General features: G+C 38.4%; 1 protein-coding gene across 13 annotated transcripts in view; it reads left to right on the forward strand.

The window, feature by feature from the left end:
* Positions 1 to 21,401, forward strand: part of Ehbp1 (EH domain binding protein 1) — a 275,408-nt gene that overhangs the window by 209,830 nt on the left and 44,177 nt on the right. For 8 of the 13 annotated variants that reach the window (XM_059275363.1, XM_059275366.1, XM_059275367.1 and 5 more), the window contains 4 exons: positions 8,543 to 8,690; positions 14,925 to 15,032; positions 18,852 to 18,976; positions 21,189 to 21,327. In XM_059275363.1, coding sequence (XP_059131346.1) covers positions 8,543 to 8,690; positions 14,925 to 15,032; positions 18,852 to 18,976; positions 21,189 to 21,327 — 520 coding nt within the window. The remainder of the gene's footprint in view (positions 1 to 8,542; positions 8,691 to 14,924; positions 15,033 to 18,851; positions 18,977 to 21,188; positions 21,328 to 21,401) is intronic. The other 5 variants (XM_059275364.1, XM_059275356.1, XM_059275368.1 and 2 more) reach the window with 3 other exon arrangements.

Consider the following 21,401-nt stretch of genomic DNA (forward strand, 5'->3'; position numbering starts at 1 on the left):
AAACTGTTTCTTTACATTGAATAATCAGCCTGTCATGACAAATCTATCTCCTTCTGCATGAGTAGGTGCCAGCCTGACTGGCTTCTTTTAGGCTCACACTGGGTTTTAAGCTAGATCCATGTGCTTGACTGGCAGTGCATTTGTTGGGCCAGATCTAAGGAGCCAGAGAGCGTTCAGCTCCTTTTTGCCTACAAAAGAGCAGCCAGACAAGCAGCAGCAAGAGGCCTTGGATATAGCACAAGGTGATACTTACTCAGCCATTCTTCTCTTTTCCTTATAATTTTTTTAAACTAAGAAGTTATCAGTTTCACAAAGAAAAGAGGAATTAAATTATCAAAGGGCTCTCTTTTTGGAGGCCCAAACTATTTCCATTAGTTCTGCTAATGCAGTTTGAAGTTTTCAAAAACACAACATAATTGCTTTTATAATCCTAAAATAATTATTTTTTAGAGAAAGATAGTAGCTACTAGGAATTCTTAAATATTAGTTAAATAAGTGAAACAAAATAATTACTGATTGAGAATATAAAACATTCTGTCCCAGCTTGCTTCCAGAGATAGTTAAAGGAAAGGCCCTCTTAGTACTATTAATTTAATCATGCTCTTTTATGTGTAGAATTCTCCATTTGTGTATGCCATGTTATAGTGCTCAGCAAAACAGGTGCTACAGCTAAAAATAATACTGTCTATCTTGAAAGGAGGATCATGAAAAAACTAGAGTGTGATATTTTCAATTTCATGAGTTGACTATTAATGAAATCTACATTCTTGAAATACATGTCTGTTTTTTCCTGAATTAGGCCTTTTATATTTCCTATTCCTATTAAAAAACTAAATCTCAAACTTAAATTTATGTTCTTTTACTATTTTGCCTATGTGTTTGAAACAAATCCAAAATTTACTGGTTACTACAGAAATAAATGTAATCCCTGAGGCTGATCAAAGATTTAATCTGACCAGATGGGGCAAACTTGAGAACGAGTCTGACTTTCCCTCTGTTTTGCAATAAGAAAGGCTGATTTTTTTCTTTCTTCTTTTGTTAGAGAAGCAGAGATCAGACCATCCCCAGAGAATGAGCAGGTGTGGTCATTTAAAGCATGTCTGCTTATATTATAAAACCAGCATAAGAAAAGTTTGAAATGAACTGAAAAGATCTGCTAAACAGTTTTAATGTTTCACCCTAAATCCTGTTTATTCAGTCAAGAGCTGACCAGGTTGGCAGTAAAATATCTAGTGGTCTACCCAGACCTCTAAAGTCCTGGTAATTTTTTTATTCTGTTTTCTGTAGAAGGTGAATAGGTGAGCTTTGGTAATCCTTGCCTCTGGACAAGCATGGATTTTTTTTTTTTTTTTTTTTTTTTTGGTCCGTACTTGGTACTAATAAGAGAGCTTAGCTTCCTGTCTGTTGATGAAAAGATGACAATCAAGTTCTTTTTCTTAGTTTCTTATAAAATTGGGGAATTCTAAGGACCATTTTGAGAAGCACTAAATAAAATTTTTTTCTGTCAAAAACTTATTTAGTTTAATTAAAGTCCAGTTACTAAAACTGTAGGAAACACTAGAGCCAACACAAGAAAGAAATTCAGACTTTGGGTTTTGTCAGTGGGGTAGGGGGAGTTGTTCAGTTATAAAAGTTTTTATGGGGTAAGGATACAAATATTGTCTGATATCTTTTTTAAAGCTTTTTTTCGTGAAAATATAATAGATGCACGTTTCTTACGCAGAAGGACTTTTTTCAAGTGACTGAATGGAACTATTTCCTGTTGTAAAGACACCCTTGGTGGGTAATGACCTCAGAAACTACACTGACAGTTTCTCATGTTCTAATTCACCTTTGCAAATCCATGGCACATTTTTGGCCTAAAGTAATGTCACTCTGTGACATTTGCGGCCAGAATAAAAAGGACCCCCCATAGCAGCCATTTCTATTTGATTCTTAAGATCCGAAGGCGGCTGAAAGAACAATTGAATAAAGTTGAGGGTTGGGGAGGCTTGGGTTTCTTGTTCTCTGTGAAATGAAACTAGTCTTTTTCTCCTTCCCTTTAAGAGCAGAGTTTGCTAGGGGGTTGTCGCCGTGTCAGAGCTGCTGGGGTGCCACTGCTGATCACTTTAATTACTACAGCTAAGGAGGATAAAATTAAAAGTAACGCCATTGAAGCAGTGGAAGAAAGCTTGCCTAGATGTCGGTGAACTGTGAAATATAAAAATTGCATACCAATACATTTTTATGGAAAGGAAACAAGGAATTACATTACTTATTCTAGAAGAGTTTGTCCATAACTCGTCAAGTTTTACTAGTGCCTCTCTCTGTAGCAGATCATAGACCATTTCAGCACGATAAGGAAAACGGTAAACTGAAGCCTCAAGACATGCGGTGAAAGGCTGGGTATTTTTTAGTTAGTGTCCAAAGTTATTAGCTCTGACCCAGCTTCTGTGTGATATTTTCTGTCTGATATATTGAAGTGCAGGCTCGTTGGCCTCACCTCTCTCCTAGGGGTTTCTAATTCAAGATTGGGACCCAGGTTTTAAATGACTATAAACAAATTAGTTTGCCTCCCCTGTCTTCCTGAGTACCACAAAGAGCACTTGAACTGATTGGAAAGAACGAAAACTTCTAATATCACAATAATAATGGGGTCTCTGAAAAATGCTAGAAGTATGGATTATGTAATCCATTATATAGATCATTGCTTTGAAATTTCAAGATGACACTAAATTTATTTCTTACTATGGCAGTTGTAATGTGTATGATGTTAAGCAGTGTATTTAAGTGAGATTGTTTCTATCAGTCAAGATGTCGGTAGCTATCACACAACACTGTGAAGAGCAGAGGCAACACACACAGTGTATGAAAACACGCTAGCATTTCCTCAAAAGGTCGTTGTAATGATACTCATGGGAAGGAAGGCCTCCCAAAATACGCTCCCATCAGACTTTACCTGTAGTACATTCATTGTAGAAAGGCAAGATAGACCTCTTAAGTCATTCTAACTCTGTAGAAAAAGGCAAATGTCTTAGAAACAGTACCTAACTAATTCAGCTTTATGTAGTGAGAAGTCAATGGAAGTTAGACTTGCCATGTGTCCAGCTTCCCTTTAATGATGGCAGCCCTCTAACTTGGTGTGCCCTTGCACCTCAGAGAAGAGGCCTTTTCACAAGTGAACTGATGGTTTACTCAGGACAGCAGGTCAGTCCTTGTCTTATTTCATGTGCAGACTGGTCAAAAAAGATAGCAAAAACACAGTTCTGTGCTTAAATATAGGCAAAACATCATCACAAATATTACCAACATACTTGAATAGTTTGCACTAAAATGCTTTACTAAATTAATAAAGTGGTTATTGGCCCTATGCTCTGGTCATGTTGTCTTTGGACATGAACAGTACAGCCACTTTTAGTAAATACGATAAAAATTCACAGATTTTGTTGCCATCTATTATTTAAATATTGCTAAACAAATTGTGTGTTTCTGGGAATTGAATGCAAGATCTCATGCATGTGAAGTAAACATTCAGTAACTGAGCTGTAGCTCCAACTCCCATGATCTGACTTTTAGTGGAACCTACATGTAAATGAAATAGTTTTACTTAGAATGAATCTCTCATCATGAAGAAACTGAAAATTTAGGACTACCAATTAAACTAATATTGTTTATGCAATCAATTGATATAATTGCAAGTTTTTCCTTCATGACTTTTTGTGGGGATGGGGAGCCATGGTGCTAGGGATTGAACCTAGAGCTTTTCACAGACAGACAAATGCTCTACCATTGAGCTCCATTCCCATGACTTTTAACAATTATCTTTTATTTTCTCAGTTGGTTCTTTAGGGTGAGAAAACAAACAATACAGATATGCCATCCCACTAGAGAGCTGTGGGCCCAAGCAAAATTGTCTCTGTGGTATAAGGACATTAGTAGAAAAGTAAATTAAGGCAATCTGATAGGGAACTAGAATTCTGTCAATCAGGCTCAAGATTTTGCGCTGTGTCTATAAACTTTGTTTACTGTAGGGTTTTATGAGTTGTAACCTGCCCTTGCAGTCTGTTAATGAGGCTAAATCTTGCTACTTGAGAATTGAATTACAGCACACCTCTGGGCTAATGGTTATAAACAGAAAGTCCCATTAGGGCTGCATTCTGATTTGTTCATTTGCATTTTTCTATTGTGCAGAGAACAATGATGGATAAATAAGTACAAACAAACAATTTACATGGAAATTGATAAAGTGTGGTGATTAGTGTTTAGAGTTGTTTTTATTAATGATTGCCTACTTTAAGTCATACTTAAAGTAGTGAGCTCTCAGCAACATTTGGGAGTGTTAGCTTGTGAGAAAAATGTAGGTTCCCATTTTGTTCTTGGAAAGGTAGAATCATTTAACTCAGTTAAAATGACCAAAGACTACTTCATCTTAGACTGAATCATCATACCCTAGCGCTGTAAGAAGTTATTATTCATGTAATGAAATTGGCTTAAATCTTGTTGCCTGCAGCATATTAAATCATGGTTTTTATTACTGTTCCCACTCTCCTCAAGTCTGAAGGGTACAGGGTTAGTGAAGGCTCAGCTTTCTTAGCTGGTCATTGTACTTGATCTTTGGGGGCTGTTTTGATTTTCCTTTTTTTAAAAAAAAAATATTGTATTTGTTTATTGGTTTGGGATTGGGAGTTAGTTCATGCACATGCCACAGCATGCTTGTGAGGTCAGAGAGCACTGGTCAGAAAGGAGCGTTCTTCCCACCTTGTGGGTTCCAAGGATCCAGCTCAAGTGTCTTTACCCACTGAGCCATCTCACCTGCCTCTTGATTTTGGGTGTTGGTTGGTTTGTTTTTTAGACCGGTTATCCTATAGCCCAGGCTAGCCTAGAATTTATGTTAACTAAGGCTGCCCTTTAATTCCTGATTCTCTTGCCTCCATCTCCCAAATTCTGGGATTATAGATGTGTGCTACCACATCTGTTTTTAACTTGACATTTTGGGGATCAAATAATTTAATAGTTAAGAGCAAGGGCCCTGGAGTCAAACAGACATGGGTTGAACTATTGAATGTTTTATTTGTGTGTCAATGGGACTTGAAGCCTGTTATCACTAGTTAAAAAGAACGGGGTGTAAGAATTAAGTGGAATAATGAATAGAAAATATAGCTTTCACTTAGCACATGAAAGCTCAGGAAGTATCAGTAATTATCACTAAAATATCATCAAGCCTTATTTTCCTTTATTCATAGTGTATATTCAGAGTTCAGAAAGACTGATAACCAGTGAAAGGTTTTTGTATATTATTTTTATGTCTTCATGCTTACGCTGCATGTTGTAGATTCCTCTGCTTACAAATGAGCTTGTTTCCAAAGGCTAAGAAAATTTCTCTTGAATGTTAGACCTCTCTTTTGCTTGTTCACTGTCCTACCCCAAGAAGTTACCATCTCATCTCCCTCCTTCTCTTCTACAGTTCTTACGTTAAAATAACGCGTATTACAAGGATAGTTTGTTTGCATTATAGAAAATTAAAATAAAAAGACCACTTTTGAATCAGAGTCTTGCTATGTAACCCAGGCTCACCTCACACTCAGAATCCTCCTTTCTCTGCCTCCAAGTGCTTCAGCTATACCTGTAAGCATCCTCAAGTAGCTACATCACACATACGGAGCCCAGAAGTCTCCACCATTACAATTTTGTATATTCTCAACAACTCTCTCTCCCTGTGTGTGTATGTGTGTGCACGCACACTTGAGCTCAAACTTGTGAAAAGGTTCCCACGTTCCTTGTCAGTCCTGCCTTTTCTCTGTGAACAGTAGGATCAGACTTACATTTCTCTGAATCATGAACAGTCTCTCCCTTGGTGTGTCCGAGATAATGTGTAATTCTGTGTTTGTGGAGGTTGGTTTGGGGACTGCTTTCTTGCTGTGTTGTTTGTTCTGTTTCTCTGTCCCCCTGTGTTTATGGATAAAATGGAAGTTATAGAAGCTTGGTGGGTTCACTTTAATACTTGGGATAGAGTATTATAAGTAATGTGTACACAATCATATCAAAACACGCATGGTGTGTGGTTGACCCAGTGTTAATGACAATAAGACCAACCTCTGGATTAAAGGTTTCTAATTTTTATTTACATATAGTCTCTCCGTGTGTCTTCTTATTGTGCTCACAGATTTTGTGAGTTATGATACTGTAAGTTCTACATCATATTGAAGTACAGTTTTCATTCATTCATGTGTGACTTCACTGATTCAGTTCATTGTGCTCTTATGTTCTTTTTGATAGTTGGAAGTATGTCAGTTTGCCTACCTAGAATTTCAGAGTGTGTCCCTAGGCCTACCTGACACACCTAGTAATCTACTCTTACTAATTTGATGATGCCAAAATCTCTTGATTTTTAGCTACCTCAAAAAAAAATTTGTAAAGAAATATGCAGATTTGAGTTCCACCTATCTGGTGTCTGCCTTGTCCACCAAGCCTGACTGCCCCTTCTAAATTTTCTGACCAACTTCCAACGTTCACTGTAATAGGTTGTTTTTGTTTGTTTGTTTTTGAGACAGGGTTTCTCCATATAGCCCTGGCTGTCCTGGAACTCTATGTAGACCAGGCTGGCCCTGAACTCACAGAAATCCTCCTGCCTCTGCCTCTCGAGTGCTGGGTTTAAAGGTGAGCATACCACGCCTAGCTGTGTTTTTTTTTTCATGAAAGCCTCTTCTACTTTGATGTTCATGATCGATTGGTGGTCTTGTTCTCTTCTTCCTCTGCACCCCCCTTACGTAAATGCAGATATTCTCCAGTTTTAGTCGGCAGCCTCCTTACTTCTCAGGCTTCCATGTATCCATCCATCAACACTGTAGCCCTGGCTTTACGTAGCCTCAGACTCTGTTAAAACCTTTGCTTGGATGTCCCTTTACTTCTTCAAACCCACTCTGTTTTACCCCAAACATTGGCTCCTTATGGTTTCTTTTAGTTTTCTATTTTTATTTTAAGTCCGTAGTTGTAGTACCTTCTGAATCCACATCTCTAACCAAAAATTGGCACAGAAATCAATCCTGACTCAAGTATGTTTCTTGCATTTCTCTTTTCTGTTCCTCTTAGTACTTCCTCTTCCTGAATGTTACTGTGACTTCATTGGGCTGTTCATAAGCCTGCTAATTCGTGTCTTTCTGGTTCTTCTGTGTTAATCTGTATTATTTAGGCACTACTGCTAGCTTAATCTTTCATTTCCCTAAACTTAAAAAAAAAGCATATGAAAACAAACAACATAAAAAAACCAACCCACCAAACCGCCTTTAGTGGTCCCTACTGCTTTAGTGTATTTTCCTTCCACGTGCTTTCTTGTCTTTATGACTGTGTGGTTCTTACCTCCTGTTCCACATGCTTTCTTGTCTTTATGACTGTGTGGTTCTTACCTCCTGTTCCACATGCTTTCTTGTCTTTATGACTGTGTGGTTCTTACCTCCTGTTCCACATGCTTTCTTGTCTTTATGACTGTGTGGTTCTTACCTCCTGTTCCACATGCTTTCTTGTCTTTATGACTGTGTGGTTCTTACCTTCTGTTCCATGTGCTTTCTTGTCTTTGTGGCTGTGTGGTTCTTACCTCCTATTCTCACGTACAACAATCGCCATAACCAGACGACGTTAATCTGTCAGTTCCAGATTCCACTCATTCTGCAGGTGTGATGCAAAAGCTAGGGTGCCTTTTGTCTGCCCCCCGGCCAAATATACTGTTTCAAAGTTATAGTGAAGCATTACTTTAAAAATAGTTACATGTGTGTCTTATGGTTTTGGTTTTTTTTCTGTTGCTACATAAAATGCTCTGACACAAGCAGCTCAAAGGAGAAAGAATGTATTTCAGTTCACTGTTCCAGTATAGTTCATCATGGTGGGAAAATCCAGGCAATGGGAGCCTACAGTAGTGGGTTTGTTGTAGGTCTGAGTAATTTTAAATTCAAAAACTTTATAGACTTCTTCGTTGTTTTTTTTTTCCTTATTGTGCATCTAGGAGGAGATGTAGTGAAAAAGAATTTCATATCACCATGATGTTGTCGTTGGCAGTTTTTAAGTTGGAACTGTTAACTGATCTACTATCTTTACTCTTACTCTATGGAAAAAATACCATTCCTATATTTGACCAATATCGTGTAGCTGTATTTTATAGTGTCAATGTGTCTTTTAGATAGTGCTCAGTACCTTTATTAGAAAATAGCAAGTTAAGTATTATTCCTGAAAAATAAACTATTAATTAAAATTCTTCTGATTATTGTGACTTTCTTCTCTAAGTCTGTTCTTTTATTACTAATTTCTGCCTTTTCTTTAATAGCATGTATTGCCAAACATTCTTTAATTTAAATTTATGGTGGACATTTTAGTACAATGATTTGTAAATGTTTTAAGGAGATGGTGCTGAGGTGTCTTTAAAAATGGTGTGACATCCAGCTGATGCAGAGCATCCTGTTTATAATGTGGGCCAAGCACCATGCTGTACCCAGCTCCTATCACGATGATCAGATTGAAAATGAAATTGCATTTCTGTCAATTACTGAGCTGGCAACTGTTCAATATATCTTAGCAGCAAGATGAAGAGAGACGTCGGCAGCTGAGAGAGAGGGCCCGTCAGCTAATAGCGGAGGCTCGATGCGGAGTGAAGATGTCAGAACTTCCCAGCTATGCTGAACTGGCTGCAGAAAAGTTGAAAGAAAGGTCAAAGGCATCTGGAGGTGAGCTAAAGAATCTTGTAGCATATTCTACAGAGAACCCAGAAATCCTCACTGGACCTTTTAGGACTTTTTACTTCAAAATGTTACATCAACACCGTAAACTTTCTAGCCTATTGATACTTTTTTTTAAGCTAAAGGAAGTATAGTAAATCGGAAGAGAACTGTTATTATTTCCAAGTCAGCTTTTTGCCTTAATTTTTAATGCAAGCATCATTCTTTAGCTTGGACATGGGGGCACAAGCCAGTCATCCTGGCACTTAGGATGTGGAGGCAGGGGTAATTTCAAGCTTGGGGCTGGCCAAGACCCTGTCTCAAAATCAAAAAAGGAGAAGAAAAAGGAGAGGGGAAGAGAGAGGAGGAAGAGGAGATGACACTTTTTAGCAGAAACATCGTATAGAATTTGGTTTATGATACCCCTTGATGCCTCACTGTTAGAAGAGTAGGTGAAATGCAGTCACATCCTTCATTTCTAGAATGTGGGACTTGCTTTTCCATGGGAAACTTTGCTTGGCTTATACTGGAGATGGAACCAGGGTCTTGTGCATGCTAAGTGTGCATTTGGACACTAGACATGGCCACCAGCTCCAGGAATTTCCTTTTGAATAAGATCATTAATTGCTATTTCTGTACTGTGAGGTGGCTCAGCTGGAGAAAGCACTTTCCTCCACCATGCCTACTGCCCTGTTTAATCCTTGCAGCATAGGTAGCGTAAAGAAAGACTCCGTTCCTATACTTTGTCCTATGACCTCGACATGTGGGCTGTGGTACCGTCACCCCCCTCCCTGCACACAGCCAGGTGTGCTGGTGTAGACTTGTAACCCCAGCATTGGGAGGTAAAGCTAAGAGCATCAGGCCTAGGCCACATGAGACTCTTAGAGCCCAATGTGTAAGAATTGTTACAGTGCTCTGTATCCGTGTCCTTTAGGTCATTTCTGTTGTTCTTACTCTGAGAGGGTCATCTTCAGTATTTGCAGATTACTCTAAGCTTAATGTTGAGACAAGGATCACATAAATAAAAATAACTTTAATTTTCCTCTCAGTATTCAGTTTGGTCATCCTTAATTTGAAACTGCACTTTTGCTGGGAGTGTATTGAAGAGGCCTACGAACTTTTTATTTCAGAGTCATAACCTATTTATCTAATAAAACATTTCAGGTGCTTGTCCTTAGTTCATCTTAGAATATTATTATTACCTTGAAGATTAGGCAAATCAGGACTTGAATAAGACCTTAGCGAGGTGAAACAAAGAAAGCTCTCTCCAGTTCAATAGGAAGTTTCTTCAAAGGAAATGAAAAGTTATTGCTTTGATTTTTAATTGATTCCTTAGAGTAAAAGCTTACTGTTGTAAGATGACAATGTCAAGGAGGCCAGGAATAAAGTTGTAGTTAATGTAGTTATTGGCTGGCTACACAGTTGGTGCTCTCTGTGGTATAACCCAAGTTGAGGCCTTCAGATGTAGTTTAGTGGTAGAGCATTTGCCTACCACGTATCAGGCCCTAGGTTCAGTCATTGTTACTGGCACACACATACAAAATAAGTAAAATAATTTGTTGAAGGCTGTAGACCCTCTCCTCAGATGAGATATTTAAAAAAAAATACACAACCCCGGTTGCAAGTGTATATCAAGACTAGACTAGACCAAGAAACCTTTTCAGTATTGCAGCCCATGACTGGAGTGCTGTGGGATGTTCTGTATGTTAAGTGTGTTGCTCTGATTGGTTAATAAATAAAATACTGATTGGCCAGTAGCCAGGCAGGAAGTATAGGCGGGAAAAGGAGAGAGGAGAATTCTGGGAACAGGAAGGCTGAGTCAGGAGACACTGCTAGCCACCAAGATGAGAAGCAGATGTTAAGATACCGGTAAGCCATGAGCCACGTGGCAACTTATGGATTAATAGAAATGGATTGATTTAAGATATAAGAACAGTTAGCAAGAAGCCTACCACGGACATACAGTTTATAAGAAATATAAGTCTCTGTGTGTTTACTTGGTTGGGTCTGAGCGGCTCATGGACTGGTGGGTGAGAGAGATTTGTCCTGACCGTGGGCCAGGCAGGACTGGAGAACTCTAGCTACACTGGAGCTCTTCCTACAGTGGGGGAAGCAAAGACCTGGATTTGACATCATTTAACAGTCAAAGTAAATACAGTGAACAAATAAATGAAAGAGTGGGAGCTAAAGCTGATGCTGTTCAGTGGCACAGCAGAACTTTCCCTTACACCTGATCCTTATCCTGTCACCCCTACTGGGTCCATCTGCTAGTCTCCATCCTGTATGAAAATGCCGTGGGTGAGAAATCGTACTTGCCAGTGCCTGTCTGGCTTCTTTCACTTAACATACTGATCCCATTTCCATTCTTGTTTTTTATGGTTCTATTCTCTTCTGTTGACTATATGAACACTTTCTTTAACAGTTCATGGATGGACACCATGAGCCTATAACTTGGCAGTTTGTGAGTATAACCACAAAAAACATGCCAGTGCAGATGAAAAAACAGAAAGCTAAGGTTGACCTAAGCAAGTAGAGCAGGCCTATTCTCTGTCATCAGATGAGTCTTGGTCTGTATCCATAAAGAAGCAGGCATGAGACTGTCTTCCCCAACCTCAGCACCCTGCACTGATCTCATGTCTAAGCTATAATGATCAAGGCTGTGAATTGTAGAGAGACCTTTAGGAAAGGCAGAGTGAAAGTCTTCTTGAAATTCAAACATATATACATACATATATACACACATATACATACATATATATACATATATATATACACACACACACACACACACACACACACACACACACACACATATATATATATATATATATATATATATATATATATATATATATATATATATATATATACACCTGCCTGTCTAGCATCTCCAGCCACTTGTTTAAGCCAGAATTCAGCAAACTTATTGTGGACTAGAGTAAATAATTTATTCTTACAGACCACCTGATCTCTACCACAGCTGCTCGACTCAGCCTTTGTAGTCTGAAAGCAGCTTTAAATTATATTTGAATGAATAGACATAGCTTTATCTGTACCTCAAAAGCAGTGGGATGAATTCTGTCCCTGTCTAGTAGTTTGCTGATCCTTACGTAGCATATCCAAAGTTCACATGGATTCATAGGAATCCAGTCCCCATGATAACTTGGGATAGTATGAAATGCATTGGGACAAAATAAAGTCTTAAAGATTTTCAATGATTTTTATTTTCATCTTCTATTAGGACTATAATATTTGTATTGCTTTTCTTATCTTTTGTTTGGTCTCTGTAGAATTCTGAAAGTTCTGAATTTCATGGAGACCTTGGTTGAGAATATTTTTTTTTAAAGGGGGTAAGTGAGAAACTTCTTTCTGAATCTTTCATTTTTTCCGATTTTATTTTATTTTATTTTACTTTTTCCGAACATATTTTTAATGATAGCCTAGGATTCTTTCCTTGGCATTGTAGACCATCCTTTTATCACCAGGTAGCCTAGTTTCCATTCACCTATTAAAGAAAAATGTGAGATTGGCAGTATTGCTGTGCTATAGTGGTGCACACTGTCAGAGCTTTATTTAGTTCACAGGATTGTGCAGTGTCAGCCAGCACATAGCTTCACATTCTGTTGTGTAGTTGATATCTCATTTCCCTACACATGTAAACACAGAATACAGCCCATACTTGTCTCTTCCATTTGTGTACTGGATCTCTGCTTTTGGTTCTACTCACCTACTAGATTTTTCCATGGTTAGCCATGAAGACTATATTGACTGATGTGTGTAGATACATGGATATAGATGTAGTGTCTTTCAATACATAAATGCATGTGTGCGCACACACACAACAAACGTGTACTTGAGTTCTGTTACAACGCCTTTAAAGTATTCCCACAGGTCAGGAAAGATGCTGTATTAACTGCTGAAAAGAATTTAACGTTCATTTCAAAACTGGTTAGTGATTGGCAAGTAAAATCTCATTCATAGGATAAGCTGATGGATCAGTTTTTATTTTTGTCTTCCAAACAGTAATCATTTTATGTTAAGTCTAGCAATACTAAATTAATCCATCTAGATTATTGGTGAGTGGTAGTATAAATGGAGGTTTTATTTTTTTTTCTGGAAAAAACGCATATGGCACCTGTGTAACATGACCCAGGACTTGACAGCTTACAGATACCCATATCCATCCGCACTTCTGCTCTTCCCCACTTTCCATGGCAGAACCATTGTTTGTGTTCGATGAAAGTGCTCGCCTCGCCTCTTACCCCTTCCCCACACCCCAGTGTCCAGTCAGTTTCAGATCTTACACCTTTTTTAAGTTAGGCTCTCCATACTGCTTCTTCAGGTCAGAACAGTTCCCCACCTAGATTTCTCACCGCCAGCTTTTCTGTTCTCTAGTACAACAGCTAGGTCAACAGTTTGGCATGGATGATGTTGTTGTCTGCACGGATAGCATCCTCTGTCCCCAGGTCCTTACAATGCTGTTTCTTTCCCATGAAGATACGAAAGTGTAATCAAGAACAGTATTGTAGGTGTCATATTGAAGCTGTCTATTACAGCAAGGGCCTCAGGTACTGCTACTGCTGCTCATGAACTACACACACTTCACAACTACGATCAGATAGGTGGGCTGAAAAGTACATAATCTCGTTGAGCTCCATCATCTCTCCATTTCCACCACCTAACATTTCAGCTGCCCGTTCCACCCTCTGGGCTGACTCCCGTTGTACCCTTCAAGCCTTACCTCTGTTCTTTCCCTTTAGTATGCCTGAGCAACTGGACAGAACAGAGCCTACCTTCGACTTTCATGCCTGTAATGCCTTCCCTCAGTTGGCCTAACTTAAAAGTTCCTACCTCCAAGAAAGAAATCCTGGTGTCACTGGCAAAGAGTAACCGTTTTATCTTTGGAGTTGCTCTGTGCCTTCTTTTTTACCCCATAACTCTGATCCTTCATGGTATTATAATCAGTCCAATGTGATTATAATATTAAATTAAATTAAAAACTTACCTCCTCGATATCTAGTATAGTGTTTTGCAAGTTACGTAACAGAATGCTATAGACGCAGTGGTTCTCAACATTCCTAACGCTGCGACCCTTTAATACAGTTCCTCATGTTGTGGGGACCCCAACCATGAAATTATTTTAATTGCTACTTCATAACTGCAATTTTGCTACTGTTATGAATCGTAATGTAAATATCTGCTATGCAGGATATCTGATATGTGACCTCCCAGGATGAGAGCCACTAATGTAGTTTTGTTTGTTTGTTTGTTTGTTTTTTTGGAGTAAAAGAATGAGTGTTGAATTTTGTGCTTTGATTCTAGATTAATTGTGGTTAGTAATAATCAATGGTGACTGATTGACAGCAGCCACGTATAACTAGCTCTCCTGAAATCATTAATAGTTAATGTCTCTGGCACAGATTACTTCAGAAAAGTGTTTGATTACCTTTTTAGCACTTGGAAGTATTTGCTAATTCATTTGCTGAGCTACAGAATTGTTTGGAGAAGTTTTGAGGACCGTGAAGTGAAGGTGTTCACCTTCAGAGAACGAGTGGCATACCTGTGCCGGGCGTAGTTGATGAGAGAAGAGCTCTCAGCGACCGACCATGCTTAGGTGATAGAGCCGCATATGTGATTCTTGAGCTGCTGCTCCCAGCAGCCAGCCGTTCTGTGTCTACGTTCCCACCTGCCAGGAGGAGGCCCTTTCCAGTCTTTTTGTTCTTCGTTGTTTTCTTCTAACTGGCTCATACAGTGGATGGGAAGTCTGTTAAGTGGTAACTGTTATTAGCATTCTCGGTGGCTGATTGGAAAGCCAAAAATCAAACAAAGATGTGCTTATGCATTTTTAAATTATCTAATAAATGATAAAAAAAAATGAAACTCAGAGTTTTGGGTGTTTTTTCACCAAATCAACTTTATTTTCATATGCTATTGTATTAGAGATTATTAGTAGATTATACGGTAAAACACAAGGACTTAATGAGCTCAGTGATTCAGAGACAGTGGGTGGCAAATTGTCAAAACTTCTGCATTTGCTTTGATGTGATAATTCAGCTTTGACATAAGAATGTAAAGTATAACTGTTATCTAACCGTGGAAAAGTGACTTAAACTGAGTTCTTAACTTGCTTATCTTTGTCATACTTGAGTTTGAGCATGTCATTGAAATAGTAGTTTTTCTTCTTTAGAGTTGAGGACAAAGATATAAATGATATACTAACACTATTGCTACATGTTCTTACAGATGAAAATGATAATATTGAGATAGATACTAACGAGGACATTCCTGAAGGCTTTGTTGTAGGAGGTGGAGATGAACTTACTAATATAGAAAGTGACCTTGATACTCCCGGTAATTTCAAATTATAAATGTTTTGTGTCCTATTGCATGGCAAGCTTTATCATATTTTTATATCTCATCAATAATAATTTATTTTTGTAGTCTCTTTACATCTTATGCCCTCACTGATCATTTAGTCAAATCCACCTTCCATTAATTTTTATATTATTTTGTTTCCAGTTGAATGTTCAAATAGCTTAATGTTGATACAGTAAATGATGACATGGGTTCTTTTATTGCTAATATCACTCTAAGTTTCAGTTGGTAGGCATTCAGTAAGTGGCTTCCTCACTGCTTCTGTGTTGTGATGTGCTGTTGTATACCACATGTGGAGTAACTGTGGAATAGTTCAGATCTAAATCTAAAACCATAGATCATGCCTACTTAGTTTAGAACTAATCATGGCAGTGCTGGGTATGCTGTACATAGGCCAAGGTAGGAGGAGAGTAAGCATGTTCCAGGACAGCCTGGACTACATGCAAGTTTGAGGCCAACCTGGGCTTTATTGTGAGATTTTTCTCTCAAAATAGATAGTCTTAATTGTATTATTTTGCAAGTTTCTTGCTTACTTTAAATATTATGGCTGTTTTACATGGGCTGGAAAATTGATTACAGTAGGACACTTTGAAAACTCCTTGTATAGATGACAATTAGATTAACGTCACATCTTCTATCAAGTCAATGAGTCACACTGCAGTTTGTCTTTATTCTCCTTTAAACTGTAAAGATGCTGTCTTAGTGTGTGCTCTGTATGCATTGCATTCAGAATAAGCAGCAGGTAGCAATCCAGAGTTGCAGATGCCGAGTGGCTCCAGAGAAGCTTCTCAAGTTGAATTCTTGCAGCAGTAACAACGCTGGCATCCTCTTTAGAGTGTCTCCTAAGTGTCCTGTCCAGCACGGTGTCAGTGGGTGACAGCCGCGTTGTCCCACCTCTGACGTGTCCTTACAGACTGACCTGCTTTGTTACTTCTCCAGGACACAGCCGTCCAAGGCCTTCTTAACCACAAGGAGCACTTGAGAAAACCCAGGGCCTTTCTCAATCCCTCCCTTGTGACTCAGTATTAAGATATACCATTTCTGTATAGCAGCCAGTGTGCTTGAAATAGTGAAAGAAAATTCTAGTATTTGAGGAAACCATTTTAAATGTTTAGCTCAAAATTAAAGCTACCTTTGAGTTCTTTTTTAATAAACCTTTTTTATTTTTATTTTCTTATGTGTATGGGTGCTTTTCTTACAGGTATGTCTGTGTACCATATTATGTGCCTAGTACTGTGGAGGCCAGAAGGAGGCATCAGATCCCCTGGAACTGGAATTACATCCAGTGCCTTCATATGGGTGCTTGGAATCGAACCTGGGTTTTCTGTACGAGCAGCCAATGAATGCTCTTAACTGCTGAGCCATCTCTCCAGCTGCTTTCTTTAAAGCAGTGGAACTTATCTTTAGTTTTTCTTTAAGAAAATATTTTTGTTGCTGTCTGCCTGTCCTCCATTTATAATTACCACAAAATTCTTTCTTAGGAACTGAGTGGGAGAAGAGAGAGAGGGGAGAGAAGGGAAAGAATGCTCAGTAACCAGTTACTGTGGAGGACTTGAAGATTGACTTCTAACTATGGAATTATAAAATTAGTAAAATAAGCAGTGTGTATGTCCTTCTAAAGTAAATTAGAAAGACCAGGGAAATTAGCCATTTCTTAGGTAATATGGAAAAATTAGCTATTATAACTTTTGTGGGATATTTTAAAAATCTGGTTAATTTTAATCCTGGCAAGTTTGACTCTTACACTTAGGAAAATTCTCTCAGAGATGGGGAGATGGTTTATTCAAGAAAGTGCTTGTTTGCAAGCATGGGTCTCTTAAGTACAATCTCCAACACCCAGGTTAAAAAGCCAGGTGTGGAGGCCCCGCTCTGTGACCCCAGGTGGGTTCCTGGAGCTTGCCGGCCAGCCAGGCTAGCCCACAGGGTGAGTACCAGGTTCACTGAGTGAGAGACCCGGTCTCAAAAATATCAGGTGCTCCTGAGGAAGACATCCGGTGTCAGTGTCTGGCACACGCATACATGCACATATACACAAGCAGATCCACACACACACACACACACACACACACACACACACACACATAAATAAATAAATAAATAAGTAAATAATAAAAGCTAAAAATTAAAATTCACTGCTGAAAAGGAAAGCATGTCTCCATCTCCTATTTGGTGTTATTTGGGGATTTTTGGTTTTGTTTTATTTGAGACAGACTCTCACTGTAGCTCAGGCTGGTCTGGACCTCCCTGTATTAGCCTAGTCTACCCAGGCACTGGTAATCTGCCTGCTTCAGCCTCCCAGCTGCTAGGATTACAGTGTGACCCAACTTTCTCCACAACCAATACTCTTCAGCATGCCTTAAGTGTAGGCATGTGCAGACACATGCTTTGCATTCCATAGCTGTGCTTATGGTAACAAAAGATAGGAATACAAACTGGAATCTGGAAGTACACAGAAATAGTGTGATTTTTATCCTGCTTTATTTTCTCCAAAATTCCTTTTTTAATATGTATATAAAAGTCATAATGTTTTAATAATAAATTGTTCAATCTTTATCTTGATTTGACCATAGTTCATCAGATATTGTTTAAAAAAGGAGCCTGGCAGTGTAAACTGAAAAATTTGCATGAAAGTAATGATAATGACATTTATTAAGAATATTATAATTAGAAAAGTTATTAATCTTTGTGAAAAATACCATTCTCCAAAAGTTGGCATGTCTTTTACAAAACCATTTTATTAAAAAAAAAAACACTTTGTGTGAATTTTAAGTAGAAATATTTGTTTCAACTCATTTCTGAACCACTTTATTATTAGAGATTAATGTACGTGGTAAAATAATTTGAAATTGTTCCTTTGAAAAGTTATAGCCGGGCCGGGCGGTGGTGGCACACGCCTTTAATCCCAGCACTCGGGAGGCAGAGCCAGGCGGATCTCTATGAGTTCGAGGCCAGCCTGGGCTACCAAGTGAGTCCCAGGAAAGGCGCAAAGCTACACAGAGAAACCCTGTCTCGAAAAACCAAAAAAAAAAAAAAAAAAAAAAAAAAAAAAAGAAAAGTTATAGCCATAGTTTGGTTGCTTTCCATTTCAATCTATATTTAATACATTCTGAAATCATGATAATCTTTATTGTATTTCTGCTGTTTAAGTGGAAAGTATTTGCAAACATACGCTATTTTGATGCTGGATATATATTATATATATATATACACACACACACTTAAAGACACCAAGATCATGTTAATAACATGTTTCAAGATGATATTGCATGTGTAAATTAACATACTAAAATAATTGAAATGGTAGAATTTAAATTCAAGTGTCAGGGTTTGTTATTGGCAGGCACCTGTAATCCCAGCACTTAGGAGGCAGAGGCAGGAGGATCACTGCAAGTTCAGGCCCAGCCTTTTCTATATAGTGAGTTCCAAGCTAGCCAGGAATATAGGGGAAGAGCCAAACTCAAAAAAATAATCTAGTTTGTTGTTTTATTGTGTATAATGTATATAGTTATGTGTGTGTGTGTGTGTGTGTGTGTGTGTGTGTGTGATGTGTTTCTGTTTTTCAGGTAATGAAGCTGCATCTTCATTATCTTTAGGCATGCTGATCATATTTTGAAGGGATTAACCCTAAGGGTAAAATATATAGCAAAAGAGCTCTCTGTGTGTCTAGTCTGACATGTTGTCTTAGCCCCAATGTCTTTTGAAATTTAATAATATTCTTGTGATGCCACTTAAAATTGGTACCCTGTGCATCTCAGTCCTCTTATATGTCATTCATGGTATTTGCATGTTTAACAGAACAAAATAGTAAGTTGGTGGACTTGAAGCTGAAGAAGCTCTTAGAAGCCCAGCCACAGGTGGTAAACTCACTCTCCAGTGCTGCCCAGAAAGCTGTAACCGATACCTCGGAGCAAGGAGTAAAGGTAAATCTTCCTAACTTAAGAGCTGCCTTAGTAGCTTCACTCCAGAGAGACTGCTGTTTCTTCTGTCTCAAGCAATTCGAGGGTGTGCAGAAACTGTTCTTGAACTCTGATTTTGCTAAGAGGAATATTGCCGAGAGAATTCTAGCATGGTTTTCTGTCTAAACCTTTTACCCATGCAAATGAGCAATTAGTGTTATTTCTAAGAATCCGTCATACCTGAAGACGGTAATGGGGTTGAATTTAAAGCAGTTGTTTGTATGAGATTTGTGCCATTATGACTCTTATTTACTGTAACATTTTAGACAAAGTGGCGTTGTGTTCATGTCATTATTGTTATTACAGGCTCTCTATAGTGTCCCCACCCAAGCTTCCCACCTCCTTCCCCACATTCTATCATTAGCATTTCTCCAGCTTTGGGGATAGCAGTCCTGTGTAACTTTTCACCCACCTGCGGACTATGGGGATTGCCCTGCTGATTGAAAGGATTTCCTCCCCCTGACAGAGCTGCTTTGAAGCCCCAAAACAATGGCTCTCATTGCTCCCTGTAAGGTCGTGTCTGAAATTAGTGATGAAAGTGTGTGGTGGAGGCAGAAGACTTTTCGTCTCTATCTCTGAATAAAAGGAAGCCTGGATTGGGTCTGGTGTCTTTTTTTTTTTTTTTTTTTCCTTCAATTTAGCTTTCTGCTCTGGATTTAATGCAGAATGAAGCTTGCCTAAGAATAATACAATGGATTGAAAAGGCTAACTGAATTAGTGGGTTTAGAGGAATACATTTGTAAAGTGGCAGAAGTTCCTAGTCATAAAAAGCTTTCTTAAGATGGGATTTACTGGCTAATCATACTGATATTTTAGCATGTTGCCAGCCCTAAAAATATTAGCCATGTTTGTTTATCTTAGTAAAGACTTGAGTTTTAGACTATTGGATAATCATTAAAATAACAGTAAAAAAAATCATACTTTAAGAAATTAAAGCCAAAAGTATTTGTAACTTAGTTACCTAGTTAAGATATTAAAAGATTGATCATAATGATAAATGCAACAGACAACTTTTTAAAAATTACACAAATGTTTAATTTTTATAAGTTAGTCATCTACATATATGAAACTGGTTTTGTTTTCCAAACAGCTCTTTTGTAGTAATTTCTAAAAGTTATTCCAACAAAACATAGACTTTAAACAGATTGCGTTTGTGTGACTCTCTTTAGTTGAGGTTTTGAAAATGGTGTTTAGAAAGAACGCACAGCGTCCATCTGCTCCCTTGCAGCTTTCAGCATTGATTTGGGTTTTTATTTTTTTAATAAAATGCAGTTTACACATTTATAAATGAGGCATTCTGTGTTTGTGGAAAAGGATAAACTGTTACCTTCCCTGGAGGATTCTGTATCCCAGGCCTCCTTGAGGCTAGAGAATAGGCCATTGGAGGGCTCCCTCATTACTGATTGTCTCAATGCAGAGGAAGGGCAAAGTCTTGGTAGCTTTTGATAACCAGTTTCAGCATTCAGCAGGCTCAGCTATTAGTCATGCATCTTAGCCTTTCCCTATTTACTTTCAAAACACTTAATAAAAATAATAAAAGATTAGGTATAAAATGAAATATTTGTTTGGTACACAGCACCTCGGTATCTGCAGCTTCCACACACTGCGGTGGTTCAGTCTTCTGGGATATTTCTTGTTGATAGAACCATTTGAATTTGTTACCAGTATTAACATAGGAAGCTCCAGAAAAGATAATTGTAGTTTCCTTGGCTGTAAAGGGCTTACTTACAAATCGGGCTTTGGAAAGTTATAGCTGATGAAATTCAGTTCAGTGGGGTAGTGTTATAATCCTGCCTTTTAGCCCTCACCCAGCATTAATGGTTTATCTGAATGGGCATAAAATTGGAGACTATTTCTTCTTGTTGTACAAGTCCGTAGGACTACAAACAGACGGGGCAGAGGCGGTAACATGGCTTCTAATGATGCTTATCATCCGCGGAAGACACAAGGGCTCGTAGTGTCTGGTACATCAAAGTCATCAGGGGTTTAAACCATGTGTTCCAAAGTTTTTGCCGACTGGCCGAAGAACCTGCTGTTGAGCTATTTATAGTACTTTAAAATGCTGCCAGATAGCTCAGAAAAGTCAGCATTATCATAAATTGGTAAAAATTACCTCCCTCCCCGGCATGTAATTCCATATTCTGAACTGTTGTGCTGTCTGTTCTTTTGCTTTTAGAATGGCGGGGAAGATCTTCGGACTGAGCGATTACAAAAAGCACCAGAACGGTTCAGAAATCCTGTTGTGTTCAACAAGGATTCTACAGTCAGGAAAACTCAACTCCAGTCTTTCAGTCAGTATGTTGAGAGTAGACCAGGTAGGAATGCTTTTAGAACTGTCTTGTGGTGTAACAGTGTTCAACTGTAGGTGTATATGTATTAAATAGAGAAA

The sequence above is a fragment of the Peromyscus eremicus genome, chromosome 10 (assembly GCF_949786415.1).
Source record: "Peromyscus eremicus chromosome 10, PerEre_H2_v1, whole genome shotgun sequence".
NCBI lineage: Eukaryota > Metazoa > Chordata > Mammalia > Rodentia > Cricetidae > Peromyscus > Peromyscus eremicus.